At 37.0% G+C, this 18,467-nt stretch overlaps 1 protein-coding gene across 2 annotated transcripts; it reads left to right on the plus strand.

Moving 5' to 3' along the window:
* Positions 1 to 254: 254 nt before the first annotated feature.
* On the plus strand, positions 255 to 17,703 carry LOC129564784 (voltage-dependent calcium channel subunit alpha-2/delta-3). Of its 2 annotated transcripts, XM_055438921.1 has the most exons (20): positions 255 to 1,820; positions 7,932 to 8,013; positions 9,173 to 9,283; positions 9,879 to 10,119; positions 10,238 to 10,470; positions 10,556 to 10,720; positions 10,809 to 10,925; positions 11,004 to 11,084; positions 11,153 to 11,264; positions 11,364 to 11,668; positions 11,812 to 11,886; positions 12,080 to 12,232; positions 13,213 to 13,310; positions 13,486 to 13,601; positions 13,672 to 13,717; positions 13,836 to 14,213; positions 14,575 to 14,607; positions 15,354 to 15,458; positions 15,523 to 16,595; positions 16,661 to 17,703. In XM_055438921.1, the coding sequence occupies exons 1-20, from the start codon at positions 1,726 to 1,728 to the stop codon at positions 16,843 to 16,845; spliced, it is 3,804 nt and encodes a 1,267-aa protein (XP_055294896.1). In that variant the 5' UTR covers positions 255 to 1,725; the 3' UTR covers positions 16,846 to 17,703. The 2 variants fall into 2 exon arrangements, with proteins under 2 accessions (XP_055294896.1, XP_055294898.1); XM_055438923.1 differs by lacking the exon at positions 14,575 to 14,607.
* The last annotated feature ends 764 nt before the right edge of the window (positions 17,704 to 18,467 follow it).

Raw genomic sequence — 18,467 nt, forward strand, 5'->3', positions numbered from 1 at the left:
AGGGCGAATTAAGCACCCTATGTATGCTTTCTGGTTGGGAAAATGTTTGGTTTATGTATTTTTTTTTCTTCCATCGTACATGCCATGTACAGACATTCACTCTCTCACACACACATCCAACGACAACGGCACACATTCACGCGTTTTACCATGAGTTTCGGTGGAAACGGGAAGGGCACGCATGCGCAACATTATTTCACTTGCCATGAAAAACTTACAACTGTGCAAGAATGTTTGTACGCGCTTTTTGCCTTGAGTGAGCGAGAGAAAATTGCCTCGTGTATATGTGTGTTTGAATATAGAGAAAGAAGTAGAGAAAAAAAAGAACGAACGAACGACGAGTATCCGAACCAAATTCTGTGTGTAAAATTTTTTTTTCTCTCGACAATATATTCCCTTCTTGTAATCTCTTTTCTTGCTGCAAACATGAAAGTTTCAATTCGCCCATTCTTTTTGGCGAAATAAATCATTTAATCGAGAGAAGAAGAAAAAAACACGTCGAATATTTTGAAAATTACAACACACTTCGAATTCAGAAAGAATTATAAATTTTTTTTTTCGTTTTCGACGAGTCAGTTCTTTTTTTCTAGAAATATCAAAATCGAAAATGTGTTCAGTGTCGTGATTTTGCAAATAGGAATAGTGGAACAATTTACACGGTGACAATATTCGTATGTGCTGTAGCAATAAAACAACACAAAATTTTGAAGACGAGATTATTTTTGCAGCAAATCAGTTCATATCAATTTTTTAACCATAGCACAGGGTGTTGTGGGATTATCACAGTGAAAAGTGAAACGAAAAAAAGCATTCAATTCAAAAAGAGATTTTAAGCATGAATGTTGTGCAAATTTTCGTTTGAATACACATTTTTTCGCTCATTGTGTTTGTGAATTTTGTGTATTTTTTTCTCTCTTCATTTTGGCTTCGAGCAGCAAATAATATTCAACATCTTCGTGACAACTTTCAATCAAGCGCTAAGGATTGTGTGTGTATGGGTGCCTGCGTGTGTGAAAGTGTTCATTAACGGACCAAATATCACGTATGGTACATCGTAAGCAATTACATTTGACAATACTCGCCGATACATGGATTATAATAATTGTACGTAAAGATCAATAACACCGTTACCATATATAAGCGACTCACTTTGATGTGTTACAATTCCCAAACGGCTCAAAACCAACACAAAATTGTTCCATATTTGTGAATAAATGTATGTGTGTTAACTATCTCGATGCGCCTAATTTATGGTGGATAATATCCACTAAAATCTAACGCTACGGAAAATGACAATATTAATCGCCGACAGTGATTTTCTATCATTACATAGAAAATTGGCAGCAGAGGAGCAATTTACAACGGACAATGATACATCGAAGCCGGCGATACTAGCAATCATTTAAAGAATCATTCATATCAAATGTAACAAAATGTCATTATCATCAATTTCAAAGGGGAAACCAAAACACCACGAATAAACATGCGAATCATATCAAAGCCTAATCATAATATACAAAATGATAACGACTACATTTGGAAGTGTACACCGTGAATGGTTGACGAAATATTATTATTGAACGAGAGATTTACTTTTGGACTAAACTGAATTTAGTGGTTAAGCGAACGAGTGAATTCAAGTGTAAAGTGTTCAAAAAGTATAAAAGAGAGAAGAAGGAGAGAAAAACACACGAAAAACAATTGTAAATCGAAAGAACAAAAAAAATGGATCGAAGAATAATGGTGTCGTTATTAATAGCCTTACTGGCGCATTTTTCGCTAATTCTAGCCGACAGCGATGAGGATATACCACACAACGAGTAAGTTGACATGTCAGATGAATTTGATTTATATACACATTTAAGGCAATTGCGCGAACGCTTCTTTGCTCCCCCATTTTCCAACGCAGAACAATGCATTTCACATGATGTGAATCGCGCACATCCACAAAAAATGTCATTGCATTTCAGTTCAAATGTGAGCTGGATTTTTAGTTTCGCACTTTGTTAGCAATCATAAATGTCCTGAATTACAAAAGCACTTGGAATGGGAAAATAGCTGTGCAAACACGCTAAACTCCCATTTACAAATGTCCTACTGCGCAAATTTATGCAAATAAAATGAATATGAACAGCGATTTTAAATGTCCTTACGACCAAAAAATAAAAATCAATAGATAATAATTGAATTCGTTCGCGAGCGAAGAAAAAAAAATCAAACATTTATGGGCAAATATCGGAAATGCTATCAGTGGAGGAAGGAAAAAGCAACGAGAAACAGAAACAAACGACCGCTTACATTTTTGAAGCCTTTGCCAATCGATCTTGACAAACGACAATTCGAAACAAGAAGTATGTTGATATGTTGTTTAGTGCTCTTCAATTTAGCCAACAAGCGATTCGAAATGATGTGTTTGGGAATGAGGTGATACGTGCAAAAAGCACACACAAATGCATTCGTAATTTACTGCATGACATTGCTTTGTTTCCACCTTTGCAATTTTTTCCTCATTGTTAACCGAAGACACGACATAAACGAACAACATCGAATGAGACAAGGACATATTTTTACAGAGCAGCGACAGCGACAACGGCAACAACAACAACAACAACAAACGAATGTCGATTAAATTGCATAGTACAAACACTGTGTCGACGTCGTCGTCGTCTAATGTCTATGAATGTGAACATGTAGACGAGTAAATTCACTAGTAAATGGCAAGAATAAATGGCAAACAACAAACCACCCTGCCGCTCGGAAAACAGAGACAAGAAAAACGTACAGAGCCGATGTTAATGAAAGAAAAATGACGACAAAAGAGCAAACGAGTAAAATCGAGAGAGTGGGAGGGAGAGAGTGCAATATATTGAGTGGTGTGGATGAAGCGCTTGAGTCAATGGTGGTTGAAATGGCAAAGCACCGAAAATAAAACATTGCTAATGGTTAATCGATACACGACTAAAAATGTGCTTTCACAATTATCCTCGTAAAATGTAATATGTGTGTGTGTGTTGTGTATCGTCATTCAGTCAACGGTATTATGGTGTATTTGCTGTGTCAAGTCGGTTGTCAAGTGAATCGTTATGTTTTTTTTGCTCTCTCATTCTCTATCCCTCTCTCACTCGTTTTGTATTTATTTGTATTCATCCGAAATCCACTTAATGAATAGGTCAAGTGGAGCAATTTATTTGAATTGCATGCACACATTTCCATCACTTCATTAGAAATTCAAAAAATTCTGATTTAGTTTTGTATGCGGTGACGGCCGTCGTCGTCAGTTCGTTTTTCGGTGTTTCGCCACATATTGATTCGTAATAAAATCAGGAGTGCTTTATTGGACTTAATTTATGCTTGCCGAAGAGAGGGAACAAAAAATCGGCTACAACAACAACAACAAATGTATTTAATGATCAGAGATTTTCATAAATGAGAGCATGTTTTCGGCTGCTATCCATATCCTCACTCCTCGTTCTCCGCACGTATCGTCGCCGCGCGCGTGCAAGGCACTAACTTACTTAAAACTGTTGGAATGTCGAGCTCAATCGAACGATAAAAGCTCACGTACTCTGAATTTGGGCACTCCGCACCATTTATCATTCATACACATAGATACATTTACGTTTACACTAGCATTATCCATCACTTGTACCTATCCATAAAACACCGCACACTCTTGCTCGCACAAATATATACACGGGCATGCACACTCACTCATACATATAAATTCAAACACACGATGCCCGTCCAAAACGAAGAATCCATATCTTTTTCCATTCGAAGCTATCGATGCGAGTTCAAATTGATGTGTATGGAATTATATCAAATCGTATTTCGTGGACCATGAAGATTTGTATGTTTCGCAGAAAACTGGCGGATTTCTCTCTCCTTGAAATGACGGACATGTTTGAAATTTTCAAGAAAGTTTTCGCACACGGAAGAACCGAAAAGAATCAGAGAGACGAAACGGAGCGGCGGCGGAGACGCACACACACACACAGAGAGAGAGAGAGAGACAGAGAAAAACGGAGACAGACGCACACAGAGTGAGAGAGAGACATTGAAAGAAAAATTGAAGTTTTCATTTTGAAGCCCATCATTTGTTTACTCGAGCCCAATCAAATAAAACACGAGAAATTTAAACCAAAAATGTCAGCAAAATTCGCTTCGATATGACACTCACACCAACCAGGGGCGAAAATAAGAATTTCATCGTATGCACAGACATGCAGGCATGTACAAAACCAACCATAATTTCATCGCCATATATCATCACAATGCTAAGTTCACCGACCAAACACTGCCATATTTTAACACGAATGCCGCAGTTCGGTGTCTCTCGTAGTGCCAACACAAGCCACCTTACCTTAAAGATGCTGCACTTTTGTGTGTGTCACTTGTTTGAGAAAACTAGATGACGAAAAATATGAATAAAAACGGTGAGAGAAGGAGCTTTTAGATGCATCTATTTACCTACAAAATTCAGATTGAGCGATAGAGAGAGAAAGCGCAGCCAGACGCGATAATAACAGCACCACACCGCAAACTTAGTCATAGTCAAGAAAATGCAATTCATCTCAAAACTTGTTTGAATATTTCTGAGCCCTTAATACCCAATCTATTTGCCAAGAGATTTTTCTCTTACTTCCCTATCGATTCTTCCTTCTTCATCATCATCGTCGTCGTTGTCGCCATCGTCGCTCTTTACATACATTTTATACGTATAGCATTTTCAATTCAACATCCCAGCGTAAGAAGAGAGAGTGAGATAGAGAGGCATCGTACAGCATTCCATATTTCAAGCGGGCGAAAAACGACCATATGGCAACAGACAAAGTTTCATCATACGTTTTCAACCGAATGTGTATGCGCTTCAACACTTTGCTGGAAAATTCAATAAGGAAATCTTTGCGATGTTCTTGCAATTTATGCGTCTTAAGAAATGTCCTTTATCTGTGGGAAATTTTGTGGCAGGCATTTTGATTTTTTTTCCAGTGTTGCATAAGAAATATTCTATATATATTGCATCAAGATTTGTAACACTACACAGCCAATTTCGACGTTTTCATTCTCATTCTCGCAAAATGAGCCGTTGGCATGAAGAAGGGCGACTGTTGGCCTCTTGAACTGTTGAAAGCGAGCAGGATCAAAGCTTTCGAAAGTTTGTGCAACCAAATGGCTTACACCTCAATCAATTCAAAAATGAGTGCCATCAAATTGACTTTTAAAAATTATTATAATCATTGTTATGCCCTCATATTGTTCTAAAAAGAAACACACACACACAAAGTACTTATCTTTGCTCGTCCTATTCTCTTTCTCTCTCATTCGACTACCAACTATCCAAAAGGATGATAAAAAGACTTGCAACAAAATGCAATAGAGGGAAAATATGAAAAAGAAAGAGTTGTGTCTTTGGCTTTGTCATTCGGGCTATTTTGACAGTTTTGCGTATAAAATATCGTACACAAGCAGCTTAAGTGCAATATCCCAACAATTTTGCTTCTGTTTATGTGCGGTATTATGGGGTTTGTGTTGTCGCGCGTTGCACACACACACACATACACGGTCGTACCGAAAGAAAGAAAGAAGAAAGAAAGAAACCAGCAACATACATACCAGCGGTGGAGCGCACAAAAAACTTCTACATTTCGGCATTGAAACCGTATGGCCGTGTGCAATAGTTTTGCAACGACTGAAAATAAAACGATATTGTTGCGAGAGAACACGTAAATGTGGCACAAAATCAAGCGGTGTTTAAATTTTCAGCTTGTTAGAAATGTGCACGACTGGTTTTTGGCTTGTGTGTGTCGGTTCGGTTCGGTCTCGAAGGCAAAGCAAGAGAGAGGGAAAAAAAGGAAACAACAACGGCAACATGAAACTTGCAATAATAATTTAAACTTTGTTTTTCCGTTGCGACAACAAAGAAAATGATTTAGATCAAATGAAAATTCCGGCATGATACGACGGTATGAAACGGGCGCATTTGGTATTGTTTGAGATTGTGTGTGTGTGTGTGTGAGAGAGAGAGAGTGGAAAAGGGACACACAGAGGGAGAAACAGCCGAAAAATTCGATATCATCGAAACAATATATCCGAGAAAGTTGTGCAACTGAAGTCATACAAAACACACACTTTCGCTGCTTTCGCCAACACACCAAAAACTGGATCAACAATTCCATGCGAAAACTTTATATCATTTCTCCAATTCGGCATCCGTTTTCTAATAAACATTTAATTTTTTTCTTGCTCTCTACTCGTTCATATTTTCATTCGTCATTTTCAACTTCTTTGCTTTGTTCACACGCAATCTTTCGTGTTATATGTTTGTTTTTTGCTCTGGTGCGCCGCGCTTACGTTCTCGAGAATCCCACAGAGTCAGAGAGAAATTAGTTCAAGTGTGATTTCACATCTAAGGCCCCGGGCTACATGTAAACTGTCCTATCTAAAGTACATTAATAGCACAAGCTAGTGCTTTCTCACCAGAAAAGCACCAGCAACAGCAGCAGCAACATCAGCAATAACAACAACAGGGAGGAAAAAAGAGACGCTTTTATCATTAATTGCAATGCACAACTTTGGTTTGGTCTAGATTCCACATTTTTGTCCTCGCTCTCTCTCTCTCTCTATCTCTATTTTTCGCTGAATGCACGCGACAACATTTTATTCATTGTCGACATATTATTGCATTCTTTCAGAGACAGCCAACGAAAGGAAATGAACGCAATTCCATTCCTTATCGCACAACGACAAATCAAGTCATTTTTGTGAAATGTATTTCACGTACATTTCGATCAGAGAGAGAGAGAGAGAGAGAGAGAGAGAGAGAGTTCGAAGTGAGTGTTTATGGCTCATATTTCGAAAAGGGGTTGTTTCGTCTTGTCTTGTTTTGTTTGATTTTTCTATTTTCTCCTAGATCTATCTCTCATTCAAAATTATTACAACATTTATATTCACACATCGTGTTTGCGAACACACACACACACACACACACACACACACACACAGAGAGAGAGAGAGAGAGAGAGAGAGAGAGAGAGAGAGAAAGAGAGAGAGAGCTGTAGGGTGTATGTTCGTAGTATTCATTGAGTTCTTGATACGAAATCAAAACGAAGTGCTGCACCATACAAATCGTTCTCTTGGTTACGACCACGATAATTTTCGTGCTCGAGTCACAAAATCGTTTGTATAAAATGTAAACCAGTTTATGCCATATTCACTTAAATTCCATGGTAAATCATGGAATTCTCTCTCTTTTTTTTTCAAAGTTAACTTGATGATGAATTCAAGTACATTGCACATTGTATTCTATTTGTGTTTGTCCGTGCAAAACTAAAAATAGCATATTATTTTCACCATTTACAATCTTGATGTTTAACTCAATTAACTGATCACAATCAAGGCATCTGGAGTGTTGCGAGAAATATTCGCGCGACACATTTCTATGTAAAATAAGTCATTGACATGCCATGCTTTTAGGGAGTCGCGTCTAACATTATCATGTATTTTGAGCATCGTTTGTTTGATGCTGGAAATGGCAGACAACAAAAAAGAACCTGTATAAATATAGTCGCCCTCTTTGTCAACGAGGAAGTTGTGCATTTCTGTACTTCGTCGTTTTGTTTTTGTTCTGCTTTATGCTCTCGCTTTATTGATATTTCTACGCTACTGCTTTTATGCGTACGCCTGTTGAAGGGAGGAGGGCGACTCATATTTTCTCACCTTCAGAACTCAACTGAATGTGAGATATTTCGTCATCGTCGCACTCGCACCGCGCACACCGTAAATCAGTAAAAAGAAAAACTTGCTTTACGTAGGGAACGAAATATGTAAATTTTTATACATACCATCTGTTCTACGTTGAATAACGAATTTAACTTTTCTTTTCTTTTGCACTTATACATATTTTTTTTCTCTCTTCATCTCCATTTCAGAGTACGAAATTGGGCACTGAAGTTTGGCGTTGATCTCTGGGAATTTGGCCGACAGTTTACGAAAATGAATGAGATTCGAAATGTAAGTGTTTGACTTATTTTCAATGTTCAGTTGCTGAGGGAAGAAAAGTTTTTCTCCACCAAAAAAAGAATCGAAAAAGAAGAAGAAGAAAAAAAACAAACGAAAAATTAGACTAAAAATGGGTAAATCATTTGACACGTACAAAATGGCAGACATTTCTTCATAATTTACATCAGAAGCATCGTCGTTATTTAATTTCATTCGATGTGATGTGATGTGATGTGATTCAATGTATAAAAGGCATGGCAACAACAAAATATCAAATAATAACTTCGACAGTTCGCAAAATGGAATGAAAAATGAAAACAGCGACACACATACATGACGGGGTAGGTGTTTTTTTGCTCCATCGTCTCGCCATAATTTTTCATTTTTGCGCTTCTATCATGTCGAACGAATTTGCATACGGCACTTGTTACTTTTACCTGAGCGTATTCCAATGCACACACATTTAACCATTGGCACGATACTGCAAATTTATGTCTTTCTCACTCTATCACATTTCGTTTCGGCTGTCTACTTTCATGGGTTGTTCAATGTTCACTCCAAAAAAGATTCGCAGACTCAAAAGCTATAAAGACATATGTAATTATAGACATCAACAATTTTTTTTTCTCAATGGAATAAATCAATATACCGAATTGAATCGAATGGAACGGCGTGAACCCAAATCGTTTTTTTTTGCCATTTTTTTTATTGACGAATATTTAATGTTACGGTCTCGAACATAAAAAATCAACATTCAGCAGACTTGAAAGTAGAACATTTGAATTTGTAATATAAGATTTTTGGCCGCCTTAAGAAAGTCTCTTTCCAACGAATTAATTATTTTTGCAAACATTGAAAGAATTTGGAAAATAAGAAAATGTGTAAAGTAATTGTAAATTGAATGAAATCATTCCAAGTCATAAACGAATGAATTTTGCCATCGTAAACCTTATAGCGTACAACGTACCAAGTGGGCACAACAATAGTTCTATAGAATGTGCCCCAATCAAATGCGCGTACACTATTTTATACTCACAAACATATATACCTATATATATTTGAATTTAAAGTTTGCATAACTGATTACTCTATATATGCACTTATTCTTCCTATTCTTCTTCTTCTTCTTCTATTTTTACTATTATTATTTTTGCCTGTTTCGTCTGAACAGAAATACAAGGACTTGGATGGAGAAGTTATTCGCAAGAACGGCATAATACTGCTACGTGAACTGACGGCTGAAGTGAAAAACTTCATGGATTTTAAAATGAATGCAGTTTTAGTGAGTGCAGAGATTCCGAAGTTTTTTTTATCCTATTTCATTCATATTGTATGTGTGTGTGCATGTTTAAATGTAACATATACATCATCTTCAGTGTTTCTCGTCCCAGTCTCTCTATGCCTCTTTTTTTTCTCCCTCTCTCTCTCTAACCATTTTATTATTTTGCTTATTTGCATGTGATAAGCAAAAGTCACAAGCAAGCAAGCAACCAACCCACCCACAAACACATATACATCCACAGCAAACACAGAATTTCAACATGAAAATGGTTTTTCGCACTGATTTTATGTTGGTTCGGGTGCGTCATGAGCAAATTTATGTAATGCTAATTAAATTTTCTTCTTCATGAGATGCGTTACGACTTACCCACCCACTGGTTTAAATCAAAGAAGCGACGCTTTTTGTAATCGTATCATAATTCTGTTTTTGCTTGTTTTTGGTGTGTGCGATGAAAAAAAATTGAACAGAGAGAAGAATCTTTCCCATTCCCCACCTCATTTTCGTTGGAAGATTTATTATCTTCCGGTCATGTTGTTCAAATTGCAATTTCCTATTTGGCCGTTTTTGTTTTTCGAATACGCGCACATACACACAGAGAGTGATGGAAACAGCTGAACAAGCTGCATTATCCGAATCGGAACGCGACTCAGCACATCATCATCATCATCAAGCTCAATCGCAAATGTCGCATCGCCTGTATGATACGAGGCATATGAACGATTACATGTCGGACGATGGCAAGGAATTTCCAGCAAAACCAATGCGACGCTTTGAAAAGCTAATTGTGAATTTGACGCACAGTTCAGTTCTTGCACCGGCCGGCATCAGTTTAAGCGGTATGAAAACAATAGACGAATTTATTTATTCACCCAACAACAACAAAAACACACACCCATAAGCCGAAAAAATTTATTCGATGAATTATTCATTTCATTGTTATCGAATAACATACAGAATCCAATGTTCAGTCATCAGTTGCGTGGTCAGCGCATTTGGATCCAATATTTGCAAACAACTTGGAACGTGATGCAGCACTTTCTTGGCAATATTTTGGCTCAACATCGGGTTTTATACGACGCTTTCCAGGTACACCGTGGCCACATGCTGGCTCCACCGAAAAGAAACCGGTCAAAGATTTTCGCACACAAGATTGGTTCATACAAGCTGCATCATCGCCCAAAGATATCGTGAGTTGAATAAATATTTCCGAATGGAGAGAGAAACAATTCTGTGATAAATGGATTCGGATAATAAATCTGTTAATGTTTTTAGATGATTCTGTTGGATGCTTCTGGTTCAATGTCAGGCAAATCATTTGAGCTGGCCATTACCACTGTGTCAGCTATTCTCGACACTCTGAGCGACAATGACTTTGTCAATTTGATTGCATTCTCCGACAAAACCAGATCGGTTGTACCATGTTTCAAGGACAAAATGGTAAATTTTTTGACAAATTGATTTTCCGATTTTCGATTCGACCAACCCATGGTCTATTTCATCGAAATGTTTAACTCCAATTTTTCAGGTTCGAGCCTATGCCGACAATGTCAAGGAGATGAAAGATGCTGTTAAAGCAATAAAATGTGAAAATGTGGCAAATTTTACATCCGGATTTGAATATGCCTTTGAAATTCTGCATCGGGTATGAATTTCATCCAATCAAAGTGTAAATTGTCGACATTTCTTAACTTTTAAACTACTTTGCATTCATTCTACACAGTACAACCAATCGAGTTTGGGTAGTCAATGCAACCAAGCCATCATGTTGATTACGGACGGTACAACCGAGACACATTCAGAGGTTTACAATTTTGAGGTTTTATTTAGAGAGTTGAAGAACTTTTGGTGAACGTGTGAATCTATTTTCAGATAATAAAACGCTATAATTGGCCACATCGACCAGTCCGAATTTTCACATATTTAATTGGTGGTGCATCAGGCAGTCGTGAAAGTATGCAAGGCATCGCATGTTCGAATAAAGGTCATTTGAAATTACATTTTCATTTTTCATATGAGTTTTCGCTAAGAAAGACAAATGTGTTGATGAAAAATTAAAAAAAAAAAACGAATTTTCATACAGGATTCTATGCTCAAATCAATTCACCGGAAGACGCCAGAGCTCGAGTTGTTGATTATGCGCTGGTAATGGCACGACCGATGGTATTGTATCAAGCCGATCATCCGATTCATTGGAGTCCCGTATTTCTCGGCGGTCCAAGTGGTAATATTGGCTATGTAAATGAACGCCAACGGCGATTGGTGACGACAGTATCGACGCCGGTATTTGACCGCAGAAATCATTCGGTTCGTGAAGCCAATTTACTTGGAGTGGTGGGTGCTGATGTGTCCATTGAGGAAATTGTTAAAATGATACCACAATACAAAGTAAGCGAAAATTTGAAATGGTTCTAATACTCTTCCGCAACCGTTGGATGGATGGGGAGAGGGTGTCAGTCAAATTGAATTCATTCAGTCCATTTGAACTGTCAATTTCAAATGTTTTCCTGTGCATTTCCTTGTCTCCGTAGCTCGGCGCAAATGGATATTCGTTCATAGTGGACAACAATGGCAAAGTACTTTATCACCCTGACCTGCGACTTTCGGTAATTAAATGACATGTTCAATCATAGCATTTCCGCATTTCAATGGCTCACTTAGCGCACGCAAAATTTGTACATATGTATGAATGCTGCATACATATGTACAAATTGTTCGACAGGCGAAATTGAATGAAGATTTTGCCAAAACTGAATAGTGTAGCATCTCAATCTTCTTCTATTTTCTTCTTCTTTGCAGGACGACAAATTGCAATATGTCAATACACTACAACCGAAATACAGTTCAATCGATGTGACTGAAGTGGAACTACCCGAAACTGATGTGAATACCATAGCAAACAGTGACATGGAAAGGGAGCGAATGGATGAGAATACCAACATGTTGCTTGATGTTCGTATATCATCAGACATTTTGTTGAGATTTGTGCATTTACTGGATATCGAATCTGTTTTTTTGTTGCTTTGTGTCGCTCTATACGAACGTTCGTGCTATATTTTCTTCGTCTTCTCTATTTTTCATGTTTTATTTTTTCGTTTCGTTTTTGCCAAGAGTTTTAAGTGTTGCAACGTTTCCCTACTGCTGATGTGTGTGTATGTTGTTTTTCACTTCGCAGAAAATTTATTACAAATACGTGATATAAGAGTCTTAAGGAATTTCAAGCATGTAAACGCTCCATTTTTCCCCCAGTGCATTTAGAAAATCTCTTCTTTTTTTTCGTTTATATGAACAAACTGTTCCCTCCTATTTATTTGTGATTTTTATTTTATTATGCACTAAAAACTATTGATTTTGCTGCCGTTCTAACAGCACATTCCACGGGAATTTTGCTGTTGTTGATTTTTTTTTTCTTCATTCGCAACATATTACATGAATACTTGAACCAGACCGGCTAAGGCAATACGGTATTTGCTGTATATCTGGGTTAAAGTTGTTTCTTGTTAAGCGTTGAATTTATAAGTTTCTGCGATATCCGTTGAATTTTAAAATCTATTTCAAATGCCATTTTATCGAATTGATAGTGAGAGTTTCCGCCAAATTTGGCAGCGGACACTTTTTCCCTAGTGTGGCACAGAACAAATACACGCGACACCAAATGGAAACAAGGAGATAGCAGAAACATACACACACACACATCGTATACACATGGGAAAATGTGACAGATTTCATTTTTGCAGAGACACATTTTATTTGATCCAAGATTGGTTCTATCAAGCGACAAACTCAAATTCGGACCAGAAAAAAAATAGAAAAAACAAAAATTGGCTAAAAATGTTTATCAAGAAAACCTAATTCACATGTTCTCTTTTCACATGCGCTTTTTTCTCCTGCTGCTGCCGCTGTCCTTCGTTCGTATTTTTTAAAACTATCAGATGCGACATGAGATGGTACTTCAAAAAGAGGGCGAAATGGAATTTTCGCTGCTGACGCATTCGGACGATATGAAACGAGTTTCAACACGTACACAAAGGTTTGTTGACATTCAAACTAAAAATCAATTACTTGTAATGTCGCATGCTACACCAAATTTGAAATGCATTTGACGTATTGACGATATGGCATCTCATTGTGTGTCTGTGTGAACCAATCGGTTTTTCTTTTCTCACGCCACACGATATTTTTTCTAATTTTTCTTCGATTTATAGATACTTTTATGGTCCGATTGATGGTACTCCCTTTACATTGGCCATTGCATTGCCTGACAAATATGGAATGTATGAGTTGAGTTCGCAGGAAGAGATTCGTCACTCGCATCAAAACGGTAAGTGTATGAAGTGCACAAATGATGCATTGTAAATCGTTTCACTAACCGTATTTCGTATTCCATTTAGTAACCGAATACTTGAAAGGTACAACTTGGCGAGTTCATCCCGATTGGTGAGTATTCTATTTAAACGTTTTTTTAATCTGCGAAAAATTTTCTCATTAGGAAAATGTTGAATAATTAAAGACAAATGCTAACGTACACCTTTTTTTGCTTTGCTTCGCTTTGCAGGGTTTACTGCGAATACAATAGCTTGTACGATTTCGCAAAGGAACGTGAAAATTCCGGCGAAGCATCGTCAACACTTGACGATCGGACAAGCTTTGACACGGCCGAAGACCAAGTGTTGCATTTCTTGGCACGGGCGGGGCGACCGCGCTGGAAATGGATGTCGGTGAGACCAAGATCACCTGTTCCCCATTTCGGTCACAATGGTGCAACACCCATTGGCGGTCATCATGCCCATCACAATGGAAACAATGGACAAGGCTCACGCAAAGCCGAACCATACTATTGTGACCGTTATTTAGTCCAGAGTTTAGTTCGTGATGCCATGGTCACCGATGCACTGGATCAGCCGTCGCATCCACCGCGACGAGAAGATAAACAGTGAGTAAACATTATCGTACATTTTTGATGGAATGAAATTTTTAGTTTTTTTTCTGATTTGTGGTTTTGTGATCAATATCATTGAAAGAAAACTTTTTTCCACCAATTTTATTCGGAAGCAAATTATTTATTTTTCGTTTGAATTTGTATCTTTTGTGAGATTTTTATAATTTCTTTATGAGATGAATGTTTGATGATTTTCATTTTATTCACTTATTTTCACTAACCAAAGAATTAATCAAATTTTCTTTCCAATCACTTTAATCCACACTTTAATCAATTTTTCTTTAAATATTTTCACTAATGAGCACACAAATTATCATTATTATTCACTTATTTAAATTTAAATGCAAAATTCAAGTCCAATCGCCACATTAATGGCTTTGCTGCACAGGTAAAATAACGCACTTTTGACTAATCAATCTTGAATTAGTCGCTAGAAATTTACGATATAGGCAATAAACGAATTTGGTTTGGTGTGTTGACCTAAAAGGCAAGCAATCGATTCAAAGCAATCGCTTCTGTACTTTTCTCCAATTTCAAGATATGGAAGATATATTTACAAATATATTCTCCAATTTCATCCAAAAAAAATCTAAAAAATGAATGAGATGAAAGCTTCTATTCTGTTGAACGACAGTCCCGTTCATTTTCAATACATTTTCCATTTGGTTCAAATTCGGTTCTGTTCTTTCGAATCATTGAAGATCTTGTTTGATTATATCCAGAGATTGCATATTTGCTGCTGAGTAGGCCTGAGCTGAGCTGAATTTGCTAACTCAGGCACCTGAAGCGTTATTTTAACGCATTCACAGTACATATTCCCAGCCAAGTCAAATTTGCCAAGTCAAATTTGAGGCTGATCTGGCTGGAAATATGAATTTTGTACTGTGAATGAGTTAAAATAACGCTCCAGGCGCCTGAGTTAGCAAATTCAGCTCAGCTCAGGCCTACTCAGCAGCAGAAATGCAATCTCTGATTATATCACTTGAAAAATAAAGTAAAATGGTTCTCAACTTCAACTGCGGTTGCTTGCTTTTTTTTAATCGATCAAAAATGATGAGCTTGTTAAAGGCGCCAAAAGGAACGATCAAGAGTGGATCTGACACATTTTCCTAATACATTCTATCCTGTTTACAGACAAGGCTATCAGATGTTTGGAGTGAAATTGTCATTCGTTGCAACTCGTTCTGGACTTCTACGCTGGGTTGATCATATTGCACATGATCCAAGTTCACCAGATGCGTACGTTTCATATGAAAACCAAATATTTCCAAATAAACTTAAAAAAAATGGTTTTCAATTGCAGTCATTTTGGAGAAGTACATGCCAAGGCAATGGACAGCACATGGTTTAAGCGAGCTGTTGATCAGCACTCAATTGAACCGGACAGTTTTGTTTTTAGTGTTCCATTTGACTCTGGCTATACTGGAAAATCGAATGCAACTCTAGTTACGGCAGCGCATGCAATATTCATTGATCATCGTGGTCATAATAAGGCGCCGGCTGCCGTCGTTGGCTTACAATATCAGCATGATTCACTGGCTCGACATTTCAGAAACATTACTTCAGCTTGTACTGGCACGGGTCACTGTCGAAAGACATGTGCTTCGGACGAATTGGATTGTTATGTGCTTGACAACAATGGATTTGTTATTCTATCCGAAAGCACTGAGCACACTGGCAAATTCTTCGGTCACATAGATGGAACCATCATGGATTCTTTGGTACAAGATCGCATTTATAGACGTGTTTCGTTGATGAACTATCAAGGACTGTGCTCTGATCGTGAAAATCCGTATACAGCAGCTGGTGACATAACTACACGACCACACCGTCATTTCTCGTGGCTTTTCAAATACATTGTATCGTTGGCAACGACTTGGATTTCATTGCTGCCAAATACTGTACAATCTTGGCCACATTACAGTGAACAATACATTGATCATACCTTGATTGAAGATCCCGAAGATGAAACCTACCCAGATGAATATGATGATGAAGTTGCCGAACCGATTGAAAACGTTGAACAAACCACTGAACACAGTGAACCGGAAGAAAAAGCACAAAACACACCGAAATCAACACCACCGCCAGCAACACACTCCAAAGTTGTTCATGATTCATCGTATACACGGCCGTGCGATTTGAAAACCGAATTGTTTGTACTGCAACCGGACCGATTGAATTCAAGCACTCCGTTGAAAGGAAAATTAACCAATTGTCATTCATCGGGTTGCGAGCGACCTTTTAGCGTTCAAAAGATTCCGCACAGTAATTTGATATTGTTGGTTGTTGACACACTATGCCCGTGCGGTTCAAAGCAATTGGATATTGGACCACAGGAAGTAACCACTGGATCAACTGGACCAGGTGGACAAGGTTTGCATTGCAATTTAGACTAAATTTTTTAAAGGCGTAACATTAACATTGGTTTCCCATTTCAGCTGCATGCAACCATCGTCGCATGGGAAAGGATCGTTTGCCACGCAAACGGCCAACCAAATGCATAAACTATCATCCGGAAGAGATTGAAATACAACAATGCGGCGGCGCATCAACTCTGCTCAACGGTTGGATGGCGTTCGTCAACATGTTCATCGTTTCACAAGTTTGGATACTATCAGCGTGATAAGTGTCATTAACAGAAACCATAGAAAATCGGACGAAGAAAAAAGGAGAAATAATGAGATCGTCACATCGTTTCTGGCCATAATTTTTTTCTGAGCCACAACACAAAACAGTAAGCTATAGTCATTAGAATATAGAGTCGAAGGGGAAACGTCGAATGAAATCGAACCAAAAGAAAAAGAATTAAAACATAGTATTGGAATTTAAGCTTCGACGAAACAAAAAAAAAATGTGAACCATGTAAATATCGTCATACATTTTTGATGAGATACAGAGATGAGTAAATAGGCTAAATGTAAGAACTTTTTCCGAATATCGAATTAGAAGGAAATTTACCAATGAAACGCTGAAGCCGTACCTTTTTATTAACGGCGGCACAAAGAATCCATTTAAATACACAGAATTTGAACAATTAACTAAACAATTGGATCAATTTTTCTCGCAGAGTTTTTCCTAAACATTTCGGAGACTTGAAGCTTTTTGTTTTTTGTTTTTTGCTTCGAGAAATAAATCGCTTCGAACGCCTAAACAATCCAACATCTCCGAAATGGAAGCAATTCTTTTTCTGTTTTTCGAAATGAATTCCAAATAATGATAAGTCCTCCAGAGAAAAAAAAAATGAAGGAAATGTGAACGATCGTCTAAACAATAATTATATATAGCAAATCTCACAAAATTGGAAACCTAAAACAATAACAACAAAAAAACAGTAATGAAAATTAATAAAAATTAGTCAATATAGACCATAGGTGAATGATAATAATAATTTTTAGGGAAATTGTATTGAGCAACAGTGGAAGCAAAAAAAAAATTAAATAAATTGCGGTACCTTTGAATTTAGACAAAAAAGAATTAAAAATCGCGCTTTACGTGGTGCAACATGAAAATTGGAATCAAAACCAAATATTCAAAAACAATGAGAATGATTATACTCAAAAGCAAAAAAAAAAAATTGGTGTGAGTCATATTAGAAACGAAATTCTCTTCGCGCACAAGAAAAAAAAAACGGAAGGTGAAGTTACATTTTAAATTGACCTACGTTTAATAAACTGATGAAGAAAAGAATATGGAAAAAAATGGCTGAAATCTAGATAAACTTGACAATAATTTTGTTTTTATCGATTTTAGGACAAATTTAAATTTAAATTCAAATCCAAAAACGAAAACCAAACAACAACTTAAAAGAAAACATTTACTTAAAATAATTCTAAAGCATAATAATGACAACAACAAAAAATGAATTATATTGTGATCGAAGCTTGTATACTTTGATTTTATTTACGATTTATATAGAAGTGCAAAACACCAAAATGAAAACACGTGATTTTCGTGTGTGCGCACTTCGTTCTACTATTTTCTTCATTTTCGTTCATTCTTCAAATGCATTTGTACAAAGCAAACAAATGAAGGAAACAAATCAGATACAATAACATGACATTTATAATGAAAATTGCTTCCTTTTTCTTTCGATCAACGCGACAAGAAAGATGATTTGTGAATAATTCACACGCACAAAAAAATCGTACTTTAAAATAATATTGTTTCCAATATGTTAATTTATTTGGAACAACTGAAGATCAAATAAAGACACACAAACACATTTTGAAGCGGAACAAATCTGTA

This window comes from Sitodiplosis mosellana, unplaced genomic scaffold (genome assembly GCF_009176505.1).
Source record: "Sitodiplosis mosellana isolate CC-2019 unplaced genomic scaffold, AAFC_SMos_1.0 Smas_scaffold_2, whole genome shotgun sequence".
NCBI classification, from domain to species: Eukaryota; Metazoa; Arthropoda; class Insecta; order Diptera; family Cecidomyiidae; genus Sitodiplosis; species Sitodiplosis mosellana.

Bases quoted from the DNA above. Each gene is read 5' to 3' on its own strand.
- LOC129564784 (XM_055438921.1), top strand. From the start codon at position 1,726: ATGGATCGAAGAATAATGGTGTCGTTATTAATAGCCTTACTGGCGCAT. The intron at 10,926-11,003 runs GTATGAATTTCA...CATTCTACACAG, and splicing joins CCTTTGAAATTCTGCATCGG to TACAACCAATCGAGTTTGGG. The intron at 15,459-15,522 runs GTACGTTTCATA...TTTCAATTGCAG, and splicing joins GATCCAAGTTCACCAGATGC to TCATTTTGGAGAAGTACATG.